This window comes from Fukomys damarensis, unplaced genomic scaffold, assembly GCF_012274545.1.
Source record: "Fukomys damarensis isolate Sample0158 unplaced genomic scaffold, DMR_v1.0_HiC HiC_scaffold_3, whole genome shotgun sequence".
NCBI lineage: Eukaryota > Metazoa > Chordata > Mammalia > Rodentia > Bathyergidae > Fukomys > Fukomys damarensis.
In genome coordinates, this window is record NW_022900915.1 from 27,268,923 (window position 1) to 27,290,034 (window position 21,112).

At 34.6% G+C, this 21,112-nt stretch overlaps 1 protein-coding gene across 1 annotated transcript in view; it reads right to left on the bottom strand.

Annotated features, from left to right (window-relative positions):
• Nucleotides 1-21,112, bottom strand: part of Pam (peptidylglycine alpha-amidating monooxygenase) — a 141,260-nt gene that overhangs the window by 37,233 nt on the left and 82,915 nt on the right. Inside the window, exons 11-13 of the mRNA XM_033767513.1 lie at nucleotides 20,197-20,381; nucleotides 19,140-19,211; nucleotides 9,572-9,895 (exon numbers count right to left, since the gene is read on the bottom strand). Coding sequence (XP_033623404.1) covers nucleotides 9,572-9,895; nucleotides 19,140-19,211; nucleotides 20,197-20,381 — 581 coding nt within the window. The remainder of the gene's footprint in view (nucleotides 1-9,571; nucleotides 9,896-19,139; nucleotides 19,212-20,196; nucleotides 20,382-21,112) is intronic.

Consider the following 21,112-nt stretch of genomic DNA (forward strand, 5'->3'; position numbering starts at 1 on the left):
GAACCACTGAGCTAAATCCCCGGCCCTGAGAAGATTCTTATTATAAATTAATAACTTTGGAAAATATGGCAACATAAGTGGCATCATTTGAATAGAAAGCGTTTAAATGCTGCAAATAAAAAGCAAGAATGAGCAACAAGCCCATGTCTCCGTGAATCTCTCAGCCATCCTTCATTCATTCCTCCCACTCTGTCCTGAGTGAAGTCTCAGTGTTCTTCCATAGATGACAGTTCTCATAATAGACTGTTCAGATTGTCCCTTCTACAAGAAACTATGCGTGATTCTGATCTCATTTCACCTAGCTCCAGTGTTCCTATAACAATATGCACTTTCTTTGTCTACACTTCATCTTTTCCTAATGAGAGAAAACATGACAGACTCGGATTGAATGAATTCGAAATTATGCTAATTTTTGATCAGCATGTATTGGTCCTCACAAAATACCCGAGTTCACTTCTGTTACACTCTTTTATGAACATGCTCATGAATAAACAGGCACAGTGTATGGAGTACTGAAACTAACTGAGGATATATAATTTTGAAGATAACTATGAAAGCTACTGTGACGATGTTCATATTTCTTTCCCTCTTAAGGGCTTCAATGGAAATGCTGAGAAGCAGAAAAGCAGCAATTCCAGCCTTGTTTCTCCTTCCCACCCTTTGAAGGAGGTGGCAGGATACAGTGAGATCCTCAGTCGGGCACTGAAGACTGGGGCATCAAAGGGAAGCACAGGGCTTGTATGATTGGTTCCTCATAACTTCAGAGGCTGCCAATGCAGGAATCAGTACTTTAAAATAATTCTGCCAGTTACACAGAAGGGAAAAGTACCTTTGCACTCTAAATGTTTTTACTTCTACACATTTAATTTTTTCCCATAATACAAATGCACAAAATGGCAAAGCCAACAGTAATCCTAGACCAGTTCTGTCAACAATCTTGGCTGAAGCATCTTCCACAAATATATTCTTTTTTCTACAAGGTACTATGCTAGGATTTATGAGGACAGGGCAATAAAACGTGGCTTTTGGCTATTTATTCTTCATAAATGAGAAGACAGAATAATATAATAGATATAATTAAAAGAAATAGGGACTGGGTGTGGTGATCCACACCTGTAATCCCAGCATTCTGGGTTACTGAGGCAAGAGGATTTCAAGTTTACATGTGTGGGGCAATTTAGTGATTTAGCAACACCCTATCTCATATAAAACATAAAAACAGGGCTGGAGATGTGGCTCAGTGTGAAGGCTCTGGGTTCCATCCTTAGTAAGAAAAAAAAAAGGATAGAACATAACAAGCAAAAAAAGGAAACAAAAACTTATGACACAAAACAGTGTGGAAACATAGAAGTGGGCCCATAATCCTTAGTGAGGTTTTGAGCTGGAATAGTGTGGGGTGTAAAATTTACTCAGAAGCTTTCCTCAGAGGAGCCCACAGTTGTGACTGTAGTTAAAAGTAAGGGGAAGCAGGCCCACTAAGTGTAGAAGTGGGCAGAGAATATTCTGGTCAGAAAGAATGAAGAGAGTTTGTTTATAGTGCAGAATGTCTCCAGATGTTTAGAACTCTGGAGAGGAATCTGTGTGTATCAGGTGGCAGGAATGTGTGTGTATCCGGGGGCGTGGGCAGGATAAGCCAACCCTAAGATCAGACAAGAAAATGTTTTGGGTTGTATATCAGGCAAATGAGTCTGGATTGAAGAACGAAATGTAGTTTTTAGCTGCGATGTTTTGACCTATACTATGATTAATCTGAAGGCATATTTTATGAGCAGCAGTAAAGCTCAGAATCAGGGGATAATTTACTTTTGAAATATATGGGAGCACATGGGGATGTCATTTTCATTCATTTGTATTGTGAAATGCTTTCCTGACTTCAAGAGGAGGGGGCTGAGTTACAGCTGGCGTGCCTGAATTTGCAAATAGTCCTGGGTAGAGCAGAGGATGTGAATGGAGCGCTGGGATGAATAGCATCTATCACTTATCATGCTTGCTTGACAGAAGAGCAAAATGGGTGGCAAATTGGTCCTACACATGATAGGGAGGCACTGAAGATTCCTAAGCAGGAGGTGACACGGTGGAAGTTAGCTCTAGAGATAAGGTGTAAGCCTTAGAATTGCAGATGCCTAGATGGGTCAAAAGATGGATAAGCAATTTTCCAAAGGAAAAAAAATTTAAATAGTTTAAAGTTGCTTGATTCTCAGGTTATATTTCATCTATCCTCATCTTAGTTCCAGCTTGTCTGCCTAGTAGTCATGTTTCCACACTCATCAACTCCTGAAACTTCCAGGTGGACTTCTGGTGAAGCCCAAGACAATGTAGATTCTGAACTGCTCTCATCAGGTTCTCAGAACGCAGCACCACTACCACAACACAGAATTCCTTGAGGGGAGAAGTCTCATCTCATCATTATTCTGTCACCAAGTCACCAGGGCCTGGCTAGACTCTAAACTTCACTCTTGTTTACATTGTCAACTAGCATTTACACACCCTATAGTTTTATAATCCCTTTGTACTACTCCTTTTCACCCCTAGGGCAGTGCTGAAGACACTGTGAGAATGCTCAAGAAGAATGCAAATGAGCTAATTACTCTTATTTAGGAAAACAGATCTATCATGGCCCCTGGAAAGTTTCTATTCAGTGGTTCACCAGCAGGTACTGGGGACTAAGTGTGTGTGAAAGTGCAGACATATCAATTCTGAAAGAAAACACGCAATGTCCAAAAAGTGCATCGTTCATCAATATGACTGCCGTCTTTTGGTTTTTTTTCCTGGTACCGGGGATTGAATTTAGGACCTTGCACCTGTAAGGCAGAAGGCAGCACCACTGAGCTAAATCCCTGGCCCATCAATATGATTGTTGATCAATACGATTTCTTAAAATATTGGAAATATTGTGTAAAGAATTTTAATCTCACTGTGAATGCTCCCAACTATGATAAGCCTGGTTAAGTACTTAAAAATCTGTAAAAAGCCTACTCTCACAAATTTTAAAAACAGCTGTTACATACAAGAATTCTACTTGGTTAGAATTTTTTCAAGAAGGGAAAGCAGTGTGAATATCTAGAATATATTTATTGAAATATATACTTTTGGTAAATTTTCAATAGGGTAAAGATGATGCATAAAGCAATGTAGGAAATCTAACATGAAGAGCCACCTGGATTTTTCAGTACCAAATTGGAAAATTGTTATTTTAAATTTTATTTAATAAAAATATCTTTAAATCTATTACGATTATTTTGTTAAGACCTCAAAACTTTCAAGATCTATGTTTCCATTTTAACCAGAAATTCTAGAACACTAAAAGAAGACTGGGCTCTTATTCTTTCCTGAGAATCTTGGCTCAGGTAACGGATGCTTTTGCTTTGTGTCTCCATCTTTTTCTTCATGAGGTAGTTGAAGGTTACTCCTTTGAAGACGAAATGGTCAGGAATGAAGACAGTGATTTAGGACAGTGGTGTATGGAGGTGGAATTAATACTGATTTTTCTTCCCACTCCTGCTTGTCTCTACACGAGACTAACAGGAAGCCAGCATTATACTGAAGTCATTCCTTGTCATTTTGTCATTTGACAGGAAGGAATCTTGTGTGAGGAGCAAGTCTGCAGATCCCTGTATCAGGTGTTTATTTTCTAATCTCCTATTAAGGAAAATTTCAGATCTTTACTAACGAAATTGTATGATAATATATAATTGGGTTCTACATTTAACTTAACATTTTAAGTAATGAGGTTAAAAAGTTTAGTTCAAACTCCTCTTAGTCTTTATTTAAGAAATGATTCAAAATATGACTAGTTAATGCTAGTTTTAGCCACACAAGTAAATGCAAACTTCTCATACATGACGTTAGGCAGCCATCCTTGGCTAAATACGAGCTACTTTAAATTCAGATGGTGCATCAGAGGGTCACTTTAGGCTTGACTGTTTATTTTTAAAAGTCAGAATTTGAGAAGATATTAGAAGCAATGATTCTTAAAAATAATAGGTATATGATATCTATATAATTAGCTACTGAGCTATTTATCCTAATCCTGGTTGGTACCAATTCATTGTGATTTCTGAAAAATCATGACAAAATGTGGAAAAAAACCTTCTGAGAATTTAAAATGGTATATTTCCAAGTGACATTTAACACTTATCATTTGACATTTATCAAATAAACTATATTGTGCTATGAAAAATGCTTGCACTCACTATAAATAAATATAAAAGCATAGACTCACTTTGCCATATATTTAGACAAAAGTTTCAGTGCTAGAAAAAATTAAACATTACTACTAAAATTACATCAATAAATCACTACAAGAATTTTATATCTTTCCAAGAAAGAGATTAATGTTAACATTAGTGATCAATGCTGCTTTCACTTGAAATTACTAATAAGCATTTTAAAGGCCATTCATTTACCTGTGTTGCACATGGAGCAAAAGAGCTAGGTAAAGTTGAAAAAAATATAATTTCAAACTCAGAGTTTTGACTTAATTTTTTTGTAACAAGGCTCTTCACATTTAATTTAATCCTAAGCAAAAAGAGCCAGATAAAAATCACTAGATCATTTCAACACAACCAAAATCTGGTGGTTGCTTTTTTTGCAATTGAAAAATTTCATTCCAGGGAAGAAAGATGCTTTATTTTGGTCAGGGAAAGTTATTCATCAAAAGTGCCAGCAATAACTATAATTAACTAAACTACAGAAGAAATATTTATACCAAAGTCAGAAAGGAAATAAGAATTAATTATAATGTTTCATTTAATGGAAGAAAAGTGATAAAGAGAGGTAAGACACGAGTAGGGGATCAAAAGGAGTAGAAAAATAGTTTCTTTAATTGCAAGTGGGATTTTCTTTCTTTCTCTTTCCCTTCCTTCTTTCCTTCCTTCCTTCCTTTCTATGTAGTTCAGGCAGGCCTTGAATTTACTTGATAATCCAGGTCAGCCTCGAACGCAGGGTGATTCTCCTGCCTGCGTCAACCTCCCAAGGACTGGGATTACAGGCGTGCATCACCATATCCAGTCGGGATTTTCACTTTTCAAAATGGATACTCATTGACAAAGAATGACCAGAGGTGACCCACACATGTAGTTGTTACAGTTGTAAACAGAGATGACTGGGTGACAGGAGAGATTAATCTTCCTACCTACCTGTCTAGTTTATATTTTTTGTAAGATACAGAATAACAAAGTGCTTAAAAATCAAGACTCAGGAGCAATCTTGTCTGGCTTGGTGTCTTGGTTCCCTGAGAAGTGGCACTCTGGGCATGTGTTAATATGCCCCAGTGTCTCCTTTTGTAAGATGGATTTGCAAATAGGGTTGTTGTGAGAGTTAAATGAATTAATGCATCTAAAACACTTAGCTTGGTTCAAAGTATGTGCTATTTACTGTATTTGTTCATTTTTACTCTTCTCTTCTCTTGAGATGAAAATGCAGGCATATGCTTTTTAATTGTTGCTGCTATTATTCTCTTCTCTTCTGGAGATGAAAATTCAGCCAATGGAATGCCTTATTTTACTCTGGGAATCTTTAAGACTTGATAAGAGGTAAGCATTTGACTGGAATATGTCATAGGAGGGGACTCTAAAATTAAGCAAAAGTTGTTTTAGGAATTAATGAAAAATTCAATGTATCACTGGAACAATTAAAGACCTTATGAGTCCTCTTATCTAATCAGAAGTGTCACAAATGCAAATATTATTTTTACGACCCCCAGAGGTTTAATATATGCTGAATTGGTCTTCCATATGCTAGTACACAGTAGTGCAATAAAACCTGCCAGCTAGAATAGCTATTCGTAATTTTTCATTAATTTTTTTCAATAAGCCTAGTTTCAAGAAAGTAGCTAGTAAAACACACCTTATATTTTATTTCTACTCTATTAATGCTATTTCAATATCGATATTAAATTACTAATGATATTGAATAAGTTATGTCAAGCACAAAAAGGAATACATTTGCTTCTTAATTTACCAAGCTGAGTGTCTTCACAATATATATCATATGTTACTTGCCAACATCAAGTCAGGTCAGTATCAGAGATCTGAAGAGCTACAAACTTCCATTATAATAGAAAACTGCCAAACACTTTCTCAACTTATTAAAGTGTGAAATTTTGCAGCTTTCCCACATATTGCAAGAAAATTCTCTCTCATAAATGCTGCTTAAGATAATTATGATTTATACATTGACATTTAATTTTTCAGAATTGCAATCCAACATGACAATAATCATAATTGTTGTTAGTGTCATACATTTATTAAATACTTTCTATGTGCCAAACACTGTTCACAATACTATTCATGTGTAATCGCATCTAATCCTCATTTCAACTTTATGTGAATTGTACTGTTATAATCCTGACCTGATAGACTACAAAATTAAAGTAAAACTTAAGAGAATAATAATAATAATAATAATAATGTGCCAAGCAACCACAGAGTAAAAATGGTATAGCTGGGATTTAAAGCCCGGCAGTCATTTGTTACACTATATCACATCCATGAAGTGGTTCCCAAGTTTTATTTTGGCCAAATGCAGAACTGCTTGGGGGACGCTACACTGTGTGTACAGATATTTGTACTCCTAGAAATGCAACGAAAGCATCATACGCCACCACGTTGTTCTTAAGAATGCGAGGGACTTTCTCGGGTACAAAAAGCTGGAAGATGTCATTCTATTGAGCTCATTATGCTACTTAATACCACACTGACACCCAACTCTTAATGAGGTGGGGAGCTCTTCGGAAAGACTCATGCCAGAGTTTGGGTCCGAGTGGAATCTTGATCAAGCTAAAGGTCTATAAAATGATCGAGGTTTTGAAACCTTCATGTATTTCTGGGCCTACCACCCAGAGTCGCACCCAGATTTTTTCCCTCATCAATTAACTATACCACTGGGCCCTCAAATAAATTAGACGGGATGCATCACACTATTGCAGTTACGTGATTCTGAGTGAAAGCCTCCAGCTTCTGAGCTGTGAGGGTCCAGAACTATTTTTGAACTGGAAGATGAAATCGACCCCTCTTTGATTGAGCACAACTGTACTGAAATACAAGAAACTAGAAGGTGCACATTTGAAGTTATAAAATCCAAGTTTTAAATCCAGACTCTGTGACCTCATTTAAATAGGTTAACTTACTTTGGCTTCAATTTCTTTTGAAAATTGGAAATATGTCTCAAAGAGATCTGAAATGACTATAGAGTATAATATTAACACAATAGCCTTACATTTTTGTTTTAATAAAAAAAACCTCATATAAAAAGTTTCTTTCTTCTTTGCAGCTAATACAATGTCTTCTAGCAGTTAGGCATTCAGGGAGGTAATTAATTCCATCAGACCATTAAGGCCATTCTCAGCTTTGCCTGTAGTAAAGAAAGGGCACGAGAGAAACAAGGGAAGATTACCCATCAAGCTTTTCTCCTTGCCCATATCCTGAGAAATACACGTGAATTAGGCTAATAATAAATTAAATGCAAATAAGTTTCTAATTTCTTTTTATAAAATGGTAGCTTCCTAAGAACAAGGTATCCTCTGGCTTACTCAAAAGAATGACACAGCATCAAATAAAGTAGAATATTGTATATAATAAATATGAAAGATCTTAGGAAAAAAGTTTTTGGGAATAGATTACGAACACTAACAGCTGTTTTGCATTTATTTTTTTAAAAATTTTGGAATTAGAACAGTGAAATAATGTTTAAATCATTTCAGAAAGGAAATTCATATATATTTTCTTTCTAAAAGTAGGATTTGTGCTGTGCACAACTTCTTGATTCATTAAATTCAATGACAGCCAACCATACACTGAACATGAAAGGCAACTTCTCCAGCCACACTGTTCTCCTGATCTTGGAAGGAATGATATTTGGAAAAATAAATGTATTTCCTATAATTTAATCATTCCTTTCTTAGAAAAACTAGATAGGTTTCAGGAATATAATGCTGTAAGCTAAAGTATGATTTTTACATTGATACTTACAATGGTTATAAATGATCATGATATCATTTCAAACCCAAGAGTCACAAAGACAAGCCATGGAATAAAGCATGCTGCAAGTCTAGCATTTCCCACTTGATGGAATTGTACTCTCTCTCTCTCTCTCTCTCTCTCTCTCTCTCGCTCTCTCTCTTTCTCTCTTTGGTACTGGGGATCACGAACTTGGGTTCTTGCGCTTGCGAGGCAGGTGGCAGAACCACTGAGCCAAATCCCTGGCCTGTGGGATTCACTCTCATCAGAGAAGCCCTCTTGTCTTTTATATTTTTATGTTGTTTGAGTTCTAATTCACTCTCCTTGTCAGAGAGGATCAGACAGGCACTCCAGGGTGCTTATGAAATGGACAGGAGCGTGGTAAACTGCACATTTCTAGGAACGCTACTCAGCGAGGCAAATTTAGGTTTTCTTTCATAGGATTCAAAAGTCTAAATTTTTCTTAAAGACATGAGGTGATATTTTTTAGCCAAAGCATTCTGGGGACCACTTCTTGAGAAACACAGTATTATTAGGCCAATGTAGAATGGTTAGAATAGAAATGATTCTATTTAATTGTGAAGTAAAAGTCGGGGTTCCAGTTAACATCTCATGGGGAATATTAAGCCAGTCCCAGTGGATAATGTTTGAAACTTCTGCGTGAGCAAAAGGCACTGCATGCTAATTTTTTTCAGTTATAAATAAAAATCAGCTGGGTGTTGAATAATTTATGGCTTCCTGCAAAGCTGAATTTGAAAACACCAAGCTCGCAGCCTGTGCCGTTGCAGCCCAAGCATGGCCAGCTTCTGTGCACGCATATCTGTTACTTTTTTTGGAGATTATCTCCACATGCTGTATTATCTGGTTTTCCACATTAGCAAGTAACACGAAACACAATCAATATCACAGAGGCCACAACACAATTAAAGACAAAGACACGGCACCTATAGCTTGCTAGTACAGAAACCTGAAGGGAATAAGGTATTGTCCACTTATTCTGGAAGCCAATTCTGGTTAGAAATAAAGATAAATTTGATAGTTATTGACTCACTGGAGGTCCCTTCAAAATAAATACTCAATTTCCAATCAAGAGAGCAATTGCTAATAGAATTTAAGAAATCAAAGTCATAAAATAATTACATTTTATAACTTGGGGTAGAAGGTTGAAAGTATGAGATTCCTTTGATAGGAATTTAATTACCTTTTTAAAAAAAGATAGTATATAAACATTGTTTGCAATGGGATTTGCGTGTCAAGTTTCTAATTTTCAATTACTTTCCACGAGTAAAATGGAAAATGTTGATTTTTTTTCTTGTAACTTCATCTGCTACCCTTTCCCAAGTGACTCAGGCATTTTGGATCCTTGTAGTTCTGATCCATCTATTGAACAGACACTGAATTTATTAGTGTTGGCTTAAACCACAAAGAAAAAATTCTCAATCAAAAGTGGTATTCAATAACCCAAATCTGAGTAATGCTTTCTCCAATGCTCTCATCAATGAGTTTTTTCATCCATTACTTTTTATTCCCTTCAGATTTTGCTCATGCGGATTGTAGCATTTCACATTTAATTCCTTAAAAAAGAAAGAAAGAAAAGAAAAACCTAAACGCACCTCCTGTGTGTTCTGGTTCCCAGATGCCTTCACCAGGCAGGGGCTGCTGTAATGAGAAACCTTTGCTGTCTGCGGGCCTTAAAGTAGATTCTAGTCTGTGGAATTTGTGAATTCTGTCTCTGACAAGAATAGCATTGCCCCTCTCCTCACGTTCTGCACCCTCTCTGGCATCAGACCGACCAAGATCCTTTTTCTGGACTACGTTTGCAATCTCAGCTACCAGGTCTGACTCTGATTCTGCCTTTTCTGTAGGGTTATATTTGTGCACATGTACAACATCTTCCCTTTCTCCTAGCAGCTTGGAAAGTAGTGAATAGAAATCACCTGTAGAAAAAGAGAAGAGATAAAGAGGTGGAGGATTGATAAGATCACAAAATTTATAAAATTTGGTGCCTTATATATATATATCATCTCTTGATTCTTCACAGTGAGAGAGAGTGTTGCTCTCAGACGTTCAAGAACAGGAGAAAGAACAGTAAAGAGAATTTTCCAGAACAGTGAAAGAATAATATACCGTTACTTTTCATTTCACATACCTTATATTTATTTTGATTATTTAATGAGTCCATATATTATGGCTATTTTCATATGAATAGAAACAAAATAATGCATATGTGATTGCATGGAATATTTCAACAAATGGCTTTCAGAATGTAGTTAAAATGATATGGAAGTCAAGTTTTTCAGATTTTTAAAATAAAATATCAACAGCTGTGTTAGAGTTAGAGAAAGGCTATCTTCACAAGTGAACTCTTTGAACTTATTTTTTAAAACCTAGTAGAGTGTATGAATTTACATATATATTTTGAGGCCAATCCTATGATGCATAATACATCTGTCAACTATACATCCTTTTGGCAAGTGGGAAGCCAAACTCTCTTTATTTTGTTAGTATTGCTAATATAAATAATTCCAGTTGTTGCTCTTAAACACAAATTCCAGAAGACTTTAGTAAACTCAAGAACATTAGAATGACTCCTCCCAAAATGAATTTTATGCCTTTCTGTATATTAAAATTCTGTATATTAAAATTATATTAAAATATAATCCAATTTCATGAAAACAAATTACTTACAAAATATGATCACAGATGTAAAATACATCACCAGAAAATTCAAGAAGAATTTTAATCCTCATCAATGATATCTATGGCTTTAAATTCTTTTATATCATTCATGTGACTAGGAAGCCAACATTCTCAGGGAACTCCTATTTCTTCCTTTTTTCATCCATTCTAACTGCTGCTAATGAAGAAAATACTTCTGACTAAAGATCCTACTACTTACATTTTAATTACATTTACAGCACCATCAAATAACATCTATGAAACCTTCATTCATGGCTATTAGGAAATGAAAATGGCTACTGGTGTAGGTATGATGCATTCTGTTGCGGAACATATGATCAAGATACCAGTGGGAGAAGGATATGAAATCTTTCCAAAATGATGCTAACAGATTCTGTCATGTTTACAAATCATGTTGGCTTGGTGATTCAAAGTAGGTTTTCTGTTCTTGCCTATGAAATCAGCTTATCCCAGGTGAAATATTCAATTAGGAAATAATTAACTGGTAACAGGACCAATCTCTGTACTAAGAGCAAAACAAGTTTTAGCTCAACCAAATTGGCTAGGCTACAGTGGCATTCTATCTCACAGAGAAAAAAATAATCTATTATCCCTAAATTCTTCTGTCCCCTGCACTAAATATAAACTGTTTAATATGTTTGGACCTTGAGACATCTTATATAGAGAATAAAATACAAGATTATTTCAAGCATGAGGTAGAAAAACACAATTTACATACTTGGCGCCATTAGGCTAAGACTCATAGAGGAATACAGGCTCAGAACTTTGCATAGTCATTCAGCCTTTCAGGAAGAAATCTAAATGCTGAGTTAAAATACCAAACACAGAGCACTCCAGTTCCTTTGAAATCATCACTTAAAATTATCATTGGGTCAGAAAAGTAAAACTTGTTAAAATAATGTAATTGGCCTGGCTGTTCGCAGGTTTGCTGAGCTTGTGAGAACAGCTCCAAACATCTTATGATTGTACACGAGAGAGGCCACTAGATGCCACCTTACAAGCTTATGCACAAGCCAGAAAGCTTATTTAAATTTTTCCTCTTCTGCTTTACTGGATAGATGAAAATCCGAACTGTTAACTATTTTTCTTGCTATCTCTGCATTGAATGCAGCAGAACATAACCGAGAAAGCTGGTTACTGAGCCCTGGTCCATTTCTCAACATTCTTGCTTTTCAGTTTATACTGCAGCCACACTGGACTTTCACTTTCTTCAACATCAGCTTCAGGAAGTTATCTTTTCCCTCAGAGTGGGGATTTTCTTTTGAAATCCAGGAGCTGAGTTTACTTTGTAATGGATACATTTCTCTGTTCTAACCTGTCCACGAAAAGACTGTTAACTAGTCAATACATACACATCATGACAAGCTGTATGAAACTGTGTTAAAGAATAATTATGAGCTGTCGCTGACGTGAAAAAGTAGTTTTTATCATCTTCAATAGTTTTCATTTCCCACTGTCATAATGCCTTTCATGTATGATCAAACTCTACATAATGATCTAAAACAGTTTTTATACATTTAAATTATCCCCGGAGTGGTATAAATTGCAAGATATAAATGTGGTTTTATGTAATTAAAATAAAATCCTATCATTTCTTGTTCGCCGTCATATTTCCATTGATTAGTATTGTTCTAATCATACTAGGCCCTCAATGAAAAATTCGAGAAAGCAAAATAACTTGTTGAAATGTCAGCCTTTGCTTCTGTATCAGCAGAGATAAAGTTTGTGCTCCATGGTTTTATATTGCAGCGAGTTCCCATTTAACCTCCTCTTCACAAGTCCTTACGCAATGCAGAAATGTAGCCTTTTCAGTAGTTTGACTGAGGTGGTTTCATATTTAGAAAACACACGTGTGTGGCCCCTCATGTGTTGAGAAAAGAAATGCAGCACAGTGCATGAAAAAGCAAACACTACCAGCCGACTCGAAGTTCATCATTGTGTGCTTGCATTAACTGCTTTATGCCTCAGTGGGGATTTTTCTTGCTAACATGGAACATTTGTCATTCCCTGTTATGAGTATAGAAATGTCTCTGGTTTACTTTCAGGATCATGACAAGAATAAATTAAAAAAAATAGAAATATACAAAAAGTGTGCTATTGGCTATTGTTTGTAAAATAAATACAATGTATTGATTGTTGAATGAAAAAAGCAAGTGTCTCTAATTTTTGTGGCAGGTGTTGTACTTTTAAAAATAATCTGAGACCTCTTGATAATTTTCCAGGATAAATTGTTTTCATTTTCACACAAACCACTAGTACTTCATGACCCAAAACAAACAACTCTCACTGCTGCTCTGTGATTTTTATGGTACATGGAGAATGCGTGGGTTGTTCAGCAGTTAAACCACTGACAAAATATGCCAAGCTAATGTGATTGAAACTATGCAACACAACTGATTAAGGAAAAGGATGTGAGGATGGAAAAAAGCATCTCTCCTAAGATTTTAACACTGTGGTTTATGACTTAGTCATAACTGATTTTTCCTTCTGGTTAAAGATGATTTGCTTTACTGATTGTTTACTTATTACTAAGTCACAGCATTCTATAGCTATAGAAAAATAAAACACATGCTATTGATGCTTAATTCAAGGATTACAAGTGAATTGAACTTTATTATTTTTTCTCTTCTATGACTCATCTGCTTGAAAAATAACTAGAAATGAGCTTTTCTGTCTCTCAAGGAAAAGAAAAAAATATTACTTAGAAGAAGACAGATGATGGCTTTTGCAACTACTATACACACAGATCTTTATCAGAAAGTCCAACTGTGTGATAAATGAGCACTCACATCTGTGTATTTCATTATTAAGAAACCAATTCAAAACACCTTTCTGTCAGCTTCCCAGAATCTGGGAGTGGGCATTTAGAACCATGTCTGATAGATGAGTTCAATAAATAACGATTTGTGAGCTGCCCATAAATCATAACAAACCAATACATTTTTAGTGAATGCAACTAAAACCACGAATGATATCTTTTTAAAAACTGCAGTCCCTGCATCACTGATAGTGCTCAGAATTAGCTAAACTAATACTAAAACCACTTGTACTTTTTTACGGGATCAAGGGTTTTATTCTGAACAAGTTTAAGAAATATAAATTTTAACTGCTAAGTTTTGCCTTTGTTTCATTCTTCCCACAAACTGTTTACCAACTGCTATTTCAGAAAGCCTTTATGGTACACTATTGTATTTTTAACTTACAACCTTGTTCTCTTGATTCTGCTTATTTGATAAAACATGCCAATGGTAATTCATTTTTGTTAGCATAAACCACTGCGAAATTATTCTGTTTCACAGAAGGTGTTTGAAGACCTTTAACTATCTAAGGTCATGGAGTGTTTTCCCTCTACAAATTGTATTTTTGTCAACTTCTCCCTGCCTTGGGAATATAGTAGCTCACACTGACCTTTGAGCAGAAAGATTGATTACATGAGGGCACAAAATCTACAGTGAGAAGAGTTTGGGGCAAACTGAATAAAACATGTAAAAAGCTCTTTCTGCAGCAAAAGAAAGGTTGTCAGAGCATAACACAAAGTCACAAGCACATTCTAGTACTGCCAATTTTGACTTTCAATTCTGTCTTGAGATTTTACACATATTGGATATTTCAACACAAATGACAGAAATATCAGCCCTATATCTTTACTTTGAATTCTAAACAATAGAAACACTCATTTTCAGAACTTCTAGAGGTGGCTGCATACAAACTTGTTCGAAATTTCCAATATTTATCTAAACAACATTGATAGAAAGCTCTGGCTCTACCTCTGGTATACTGCATATGAAAAAAAGAACTTACAAAACATCACAGGTGAAGGTTATCTGTACATATCCTTCTGTGTGTCTGTTCTGGAAGAACTCAACACTACTTCTGCATTCCACAAATTTCCCAAGGGTTCATTTCCTCACCCAGAACCGCTGTCTAATTGAGATTACTATTTAATTTATTATGCTCATTACACATATAGGTAATTCTTCACCCACAATCTTTTTAAAGGATGGAAGCACTTCTGTTATGAATATCTCTCCGTGGTTTTTTGCATGGATACAGACATAATCAACTGTACACAGATAAATTCACCTACATACAAAGAGGCTATTTTAACATTTTTAGAAATGTACATAAGTTCTGCAGCCATTATAAGTAAGTCTTGTCAATAATTTTTACCATTGGAGGAAATGTGCAAGATGTAGTATGTCTATAGACATTATGATTCAAAAATTGTTAATAATGTGCATATGTATGTTATATATACATCAAAATATATGTGTAATAGTTAACAGAGATATATGTAAAGACATTGCTGGAGAATAATGATAATTTTTTGTTTAGTCATACTCTGTATAGTTAGTTACCTTCCATAAATGAATGTTATTTTTAAAAAATCAGTCAAACATTTAAAATTTTTGTAGATTTAAAGATTTTTTAAAATGTTACCAATCGTTGAACAATCCAGGACAGCCTATTGAATAAAACTGTCATATAATGCTTCTTTGGTGTCTTGATGATTACATCTTTTGAGATGGAGTCTGAGATAAATGTGCCTACCATGAAACTTTGTTCCACAGAGGAGATGCAGACAAAGGTACTGCAAAAAGCATGCTTTTGAGTAAATCCAGGCTGAGGCAACACTATGTGGGCTTCTAGTTTTCAAATTGATAGTTAATTTCTCCTCAATATTCATAGATATCAAATTGAGTGATAAGAATTTCAAAGAAAATAAAATACTGGTCTTCCTTCTGTAGAAATAAGAAAAACAAAGATAAGATAAACCTGCGTCAAAATGTTTATTGGGTTTCTTTGGATTATTGTTCTCTTTGTTGGAGAGACTCTCGACTTCTTGTCCATCTGTGCACAGCTACATTTCTTTATTTCATTTTGTGGAGTATGACTGTCTTTCCCCAACCTCATTTTTTTACTATCTCAGTAAAGATCATTCATTCTAGTATATTTATTACATATACTGACCTTTATCTTCCTAACAGCTTGCCAATGTATTAAGATAGCTTTTATATATGTAGGATATAAATATAAATGTTTACATATGTATTATCAAGGAAAAACGATTTCATTTGCACAACAATCTGTGCCAACGGATGAGTACAGAGATTGCCGTTTAGGCCATGTCCTCTGATGTCTTCTTATTTCCTTATAGCTATTCTATTTCCTATTAGAGTCTGACATCTTGGGTGCGTGTGACCAATATAGATGGCTATCTTTTAGTTTGTGGCTAGCATGACTAAAATAACTTGGGATTTTTATTTATTGAGTTAAAATATTTTAAAAATTAATATAATATGGAGGACCACTTGAACACATATTGTTTTGGCTAGAACACCAACATAAGGCAATGGGTTAAGTTAGAGGACTTACTTTAAAAATTAGCACACCTAGGATAATTTGTTTGAATAATTAGAGCTTTCTTGTTCACTACTTGGCCAATCTCTCTTTCCAGGGAATGAATATAAATAGGCCTTTTGTGCAAACAAATATCTCCAAAATGAATGGAATATTCTTTCAGTAATGAGTAGATTTGTCCTGGGTATTGTTGGAGACAGATTGACCTCATTAGTGTATCAAATGAAGTATTTATACAAATGGGCATTTGGTGTGTTTCTGAATTTTTCTTTAACTTCTAGGCTGTTGGTCTCCGGAGACCAGCAGTTTAATACACAGACTACACCGACCACTGAAATAGCTTTGGTGAGGTATTGTCATAAAGGAGATGGTTGAGCGATGAACAAATTTCAACAGGTGAATACCACAGTTTAATGTCTACAATATGAAAATCGAGTTAGACTAATATATTTTTCTTTTCCAAGTTATTTCTATCATTTTATGTATTTATATTTATGTATTCTGTGCATTTTTATTCATAAGTTAAAGAAAGCAGACTAATTTCATGTATTCATATCAAAGACTTCTCTGAAACCAATTAGAGGTTGGTACATTTAAACTTCTGTACGTCACAAGCCACAAAAGGGTAAATGTCTAGCAAAATATTAAAGTGTGTGAAAGGACTGGTTTGCAGACATATATAATAACTCTTAAATCCTACATCTGGGAAAAACAAATTAAATCTAACATTTAAGATAACTGTGCTAAAAGAAATAAAAGCAGCAAATAAATATATGAAAAATGTTCCACATCACTGGTCATTCGAGAGATGCAGATGAAAACAACACTGAGATTCCATTTCACTCCAGAAAGGGTGGCTGCTATCAACAAATCAAGCAATAACAAATGCTGGTGGGGTTGTGGGGAGAAAGGAACCCTTCTCCATTGTTGGTGGGACTGCAGACTGGTGCAACCACTATGGAAATCAATATGGAGATACCTCAAAGAACTAGGATTAGAGGTTCCATTTGATCCACCTATTCTTCTGCTGGGTATCTTTCCAAAAGAATTAAAAGAATCATACCACAGTGATATATGCATACCCATATCTATAGTGGCACAGTTTGTAATAGCTAAAACTTGGAAATAGCCCAAATGCCCATCAGTTAGAGACTGGATAAAGAAGATATGATTTTTCTATAAAATGGAGTACTACTCAGCCATAGAGAATGAGAAACTAGAGTCATTCATAGGCAAATGGATGAATATTGAGGCCATACTCTTCAGTGATATAAACAAGACACACATGTATAAATACATGTATAATGTATATACACCTGTATAAATAGTTTCTCTGGTGTGAAAAACTAAAAGCGTGAAGTGTATAACTATAAAAATTGTATAACTGATAATGTGAAATAGGAAGAAAAGGGCTAAAGGTGTAGGGGAAGTGGGAAGAATAAGGGAAAGGAAATAAGGGGCAAGAAAAAATATGAGAAAAGGAAAAAATGGAAACAGTCTTTGTAAATAGGGTAGGAAGGAGAGGGTGAAGGGAAGGCAGGGGTATGGGGAAAAAGTGAGAACCAAGATCTGTCATGTAAGGGTACAAGATCCCAATGATGAATTTAACTGTACTGTATACTTAAAAAATACCAATAAACTCAATAAGATTAAAATAATAATAATAATAAAAAAGATAACTTTGCTCACAAAACTTCTGGGTTCCTAGCCCTTCTGAGATGTAGATGCCTTCTTTGACCAACTCACCTAGCTTCCGAAAGAAACCACAGTCCAGCCTGTTTCCACACAAATGTGTAATTTTACAAGAGGCATCTATTAAGTGGTCTCATTTCATATTTTATCATATATGTTGACATTTTGACATGAATTTTAAGATTGTAAAAATTATTTCAGATATATTTCAAATAGTGTGTGCAATAATGAAATTTATTGCAAATATGAACAAATTTCAGTATAATTACAATATACACTGTTAACTCTATTTTACTTAAGTTTCTATTATTATCATCCATAAAAATATATAAATGGGATGGCTAAATTTAGCTATTTTAAATTGTACTCAATAGCTCTTTAGTATAAAATCATCTCTGTAATTTTTACTTAAAAACACAGACAATTTTAAGCTAATCTGTATTTTTAAAAAGTTAGAATAAGCTGTTATACAACAAACTTTAAATAATTTAAAAGCCTTTAGTTTACTCATTCTTTTTCAAAGTATATTTTCCCTGTCAAAAATTTAGATTTGTTCATTCTGTAAATACAATTAGAGCAGAAATGTCTTTGACTTAGCCCAGTATAATACATTTTTAAGAATTCTGGTAGTTAAGGAAATGTGAAAAAAGAGGGAACCTCCATTTATTACCAACGGAAAAAATCTATTTGTACACTCTGTGTTGTCAGTAGATGTGCATTTGCAATAACATTAAGATAATGTTTAAAAATAGTTCAAATTTAGGTCAAGAATGGCTTGACTCCAACACCTAACTCAAAGAACTATCTTCCCAACAACGGGCAAGAAACCAAGACACAGATGAGTAGTTCATCAGCACATGCAATAACCTGCAAACCAGCACCAAACATTTCCAACTGAACTCAATAGAGTAGAAGACAGTGAACTCAAAGTATAGCAACTTAACACAAAACTATGGCTGTATAAGACAATGATTCCTCCTACCTTGCGGAAGGCAGAGGACAGTGACTTACAAAGACAAGATGCAGGTTTAATTCTTAATTTCTTTTCTCTTAAGCCTCAAATACATGGTTAAAAAAATCACACAGAACACATAAGAATTTAAAAGGTAAAGGTTATTATATTTCAAAAGCAGCTTGTTTTTCATGGTTATATTTACACATATTTATAGTATGCATAAAAGTTACAGTATTAAATGAATAAAACAAAGACAGAAAAACCTAATGGGACTAAATTACATTAATGAATTTTATTTTCAAGGCCAAATGCAATAACTGACCATTTTTTCATGAATTATACATCATATAAGAATAGCAATAATAGGGTGTGAGGCTGATCTAGAGAAATAGATTCCATAATTTTACAATTTGGTAGCCTGTTTAGATAATGAATACTATTATAAGTCTATTTAGAGAAATAATCGTACATACCCTGGTCTAACACTTCTTCTTCTTCTCTTTTTGGTTGCTGCAGTAAGGCAGTCTTATCTTTGTTCTCTGTTTCTATGAAAAGATCAAAGAAATTGCACATACATTTTCAACATGTATTACATACTTTAAATAGTTTATTGGAGTTAAGCCATCAATATAAAAACATGATTCAGGATTATTTTGTTTATTATAATATTAACAATTTATATGGTAGAAATGCTGCAAATTCACTTTTCCCCCAGCATAGCTACCAATTATCAGACTTCTGACACAACAACTAGGTCCACTACTTTTTGGTAATATATAAATGATACATAATTTTAAAATGTTTTAATAAAACCATGTTTGCTTTTTATTGAATTTAATAGAATTTTAATGATACATTAAGGGCACTTTAAAGGTATATTTAAGGATACTTTTAAGGTATATTCTGTACATACATGAACACCTTAGTAAATGATGTGATTGCTATGCTATTTTTTTGATAAGATCTCCACTAGGAAGAAATAAGAAGCTTCTCTGGCATTTTAATATTAAATCTGCAAAGCTTAATAAAGTCTCAGCATACTTCATCCAAAAAAACAGGGTATGGATTTTGTAATATTAAACTAAGGGGATGATACTCAACACAACCATTTTGCAGATGGTCAGTAAGTTCAAGAATGGTTATAAGAATGAGACCAAAAAAAAAAGCTAAGGCTAATAATATCAATATTTATTCTTTGCTTGAAGAGATCCATGAAAGCTAAATTGGGTGTGGCTGGAGATGATAACCATTTTTAATACCAAGTTGTAGCACTTTTAGAACATGGCATAATTTATAAATTCATAAACTACAAATCATACTGGGTATGAGAGGAACAAGATGAGGAACTAGAAAATACAAATTAAATGAAGAAAGGTCTACGTTGATAGGATTGGCTCCCAAACTAATCTTTTTCACTCTTTAGCTGTTTTGATGGGGATATGTCAGGGAAAGGAGATGGTACATACGATAAGAATAAGTGAGACACAGCAAATACACAATCACGTTATTTTTATTGAGCAGTGATCTCACCTTTATGGTGTCCGTGCATCATAACCATATCAGACTTCACAGGAATCGGGACACTGGCCTCTGGTGGTATAGTTCTGAACATATCCGGAGCCACGTTCTGTGTGCATGTCATAAAAGAGACTGCATGCTTGGCTTCCATATAATACATAATGTATAAGTTGCACATTTCATCACTAGATGTGCCGCTGCAGGCAAAAAAGAAAGAAAAAAAAAGTAGCCACAACAAATCAGCCATTCACATTGAACACATTCTTAGTGCAAGAAAAATGCAATCAGTAAATCTGCCAGCAATAGATTTAAAGGTGGAAGTACCGTACATATATTTTATAGCGTTCATTAAAACACACCACAGTTTTCAACATCAAGGCACACTGTCGAATGCATATTTCTACGAAACGAGGGAGTATCAGTTTGTAATTACTCTACGGATATCACCAAATTCAACAAATGTAAATGGCATTAAAGTAGTTGAAAGATGCTTTCTTTTCCTCTCTCTCCTAAACCCTTTTATTCTTTAGTTCTCTTTGCTTTAATAAAACTCATAGATTGGACAGTTACTTTTCTCCTAAGTAATCTTGTTTTTGGTTAACCTTGTTTTGACCTCCTTTGTGGCCAGCCACCTGAATCATTAAGGCACTGTAAGTGTACCCCTCATATCTGATGATGCAATTAGACTTCTGTAGCAGAGAAGCATAGAATGCCTTGGAAATGATCCAAAATAAAATCAGTACTAATCTCTTTTCAGGGCTCAGACCTGATTGGGTTAGTACTGTATAGTGGAAAAATAAACTATTGAAAAAATTGTTAAAAATATATTTTAAAACAATGGAACAGACGTTTCTAACAAAAATGTTCTAAGGAATAGAAATATCTAGTAGCTTACAAAGCATATTTTCTTCTGCCTCAGTTCACATGG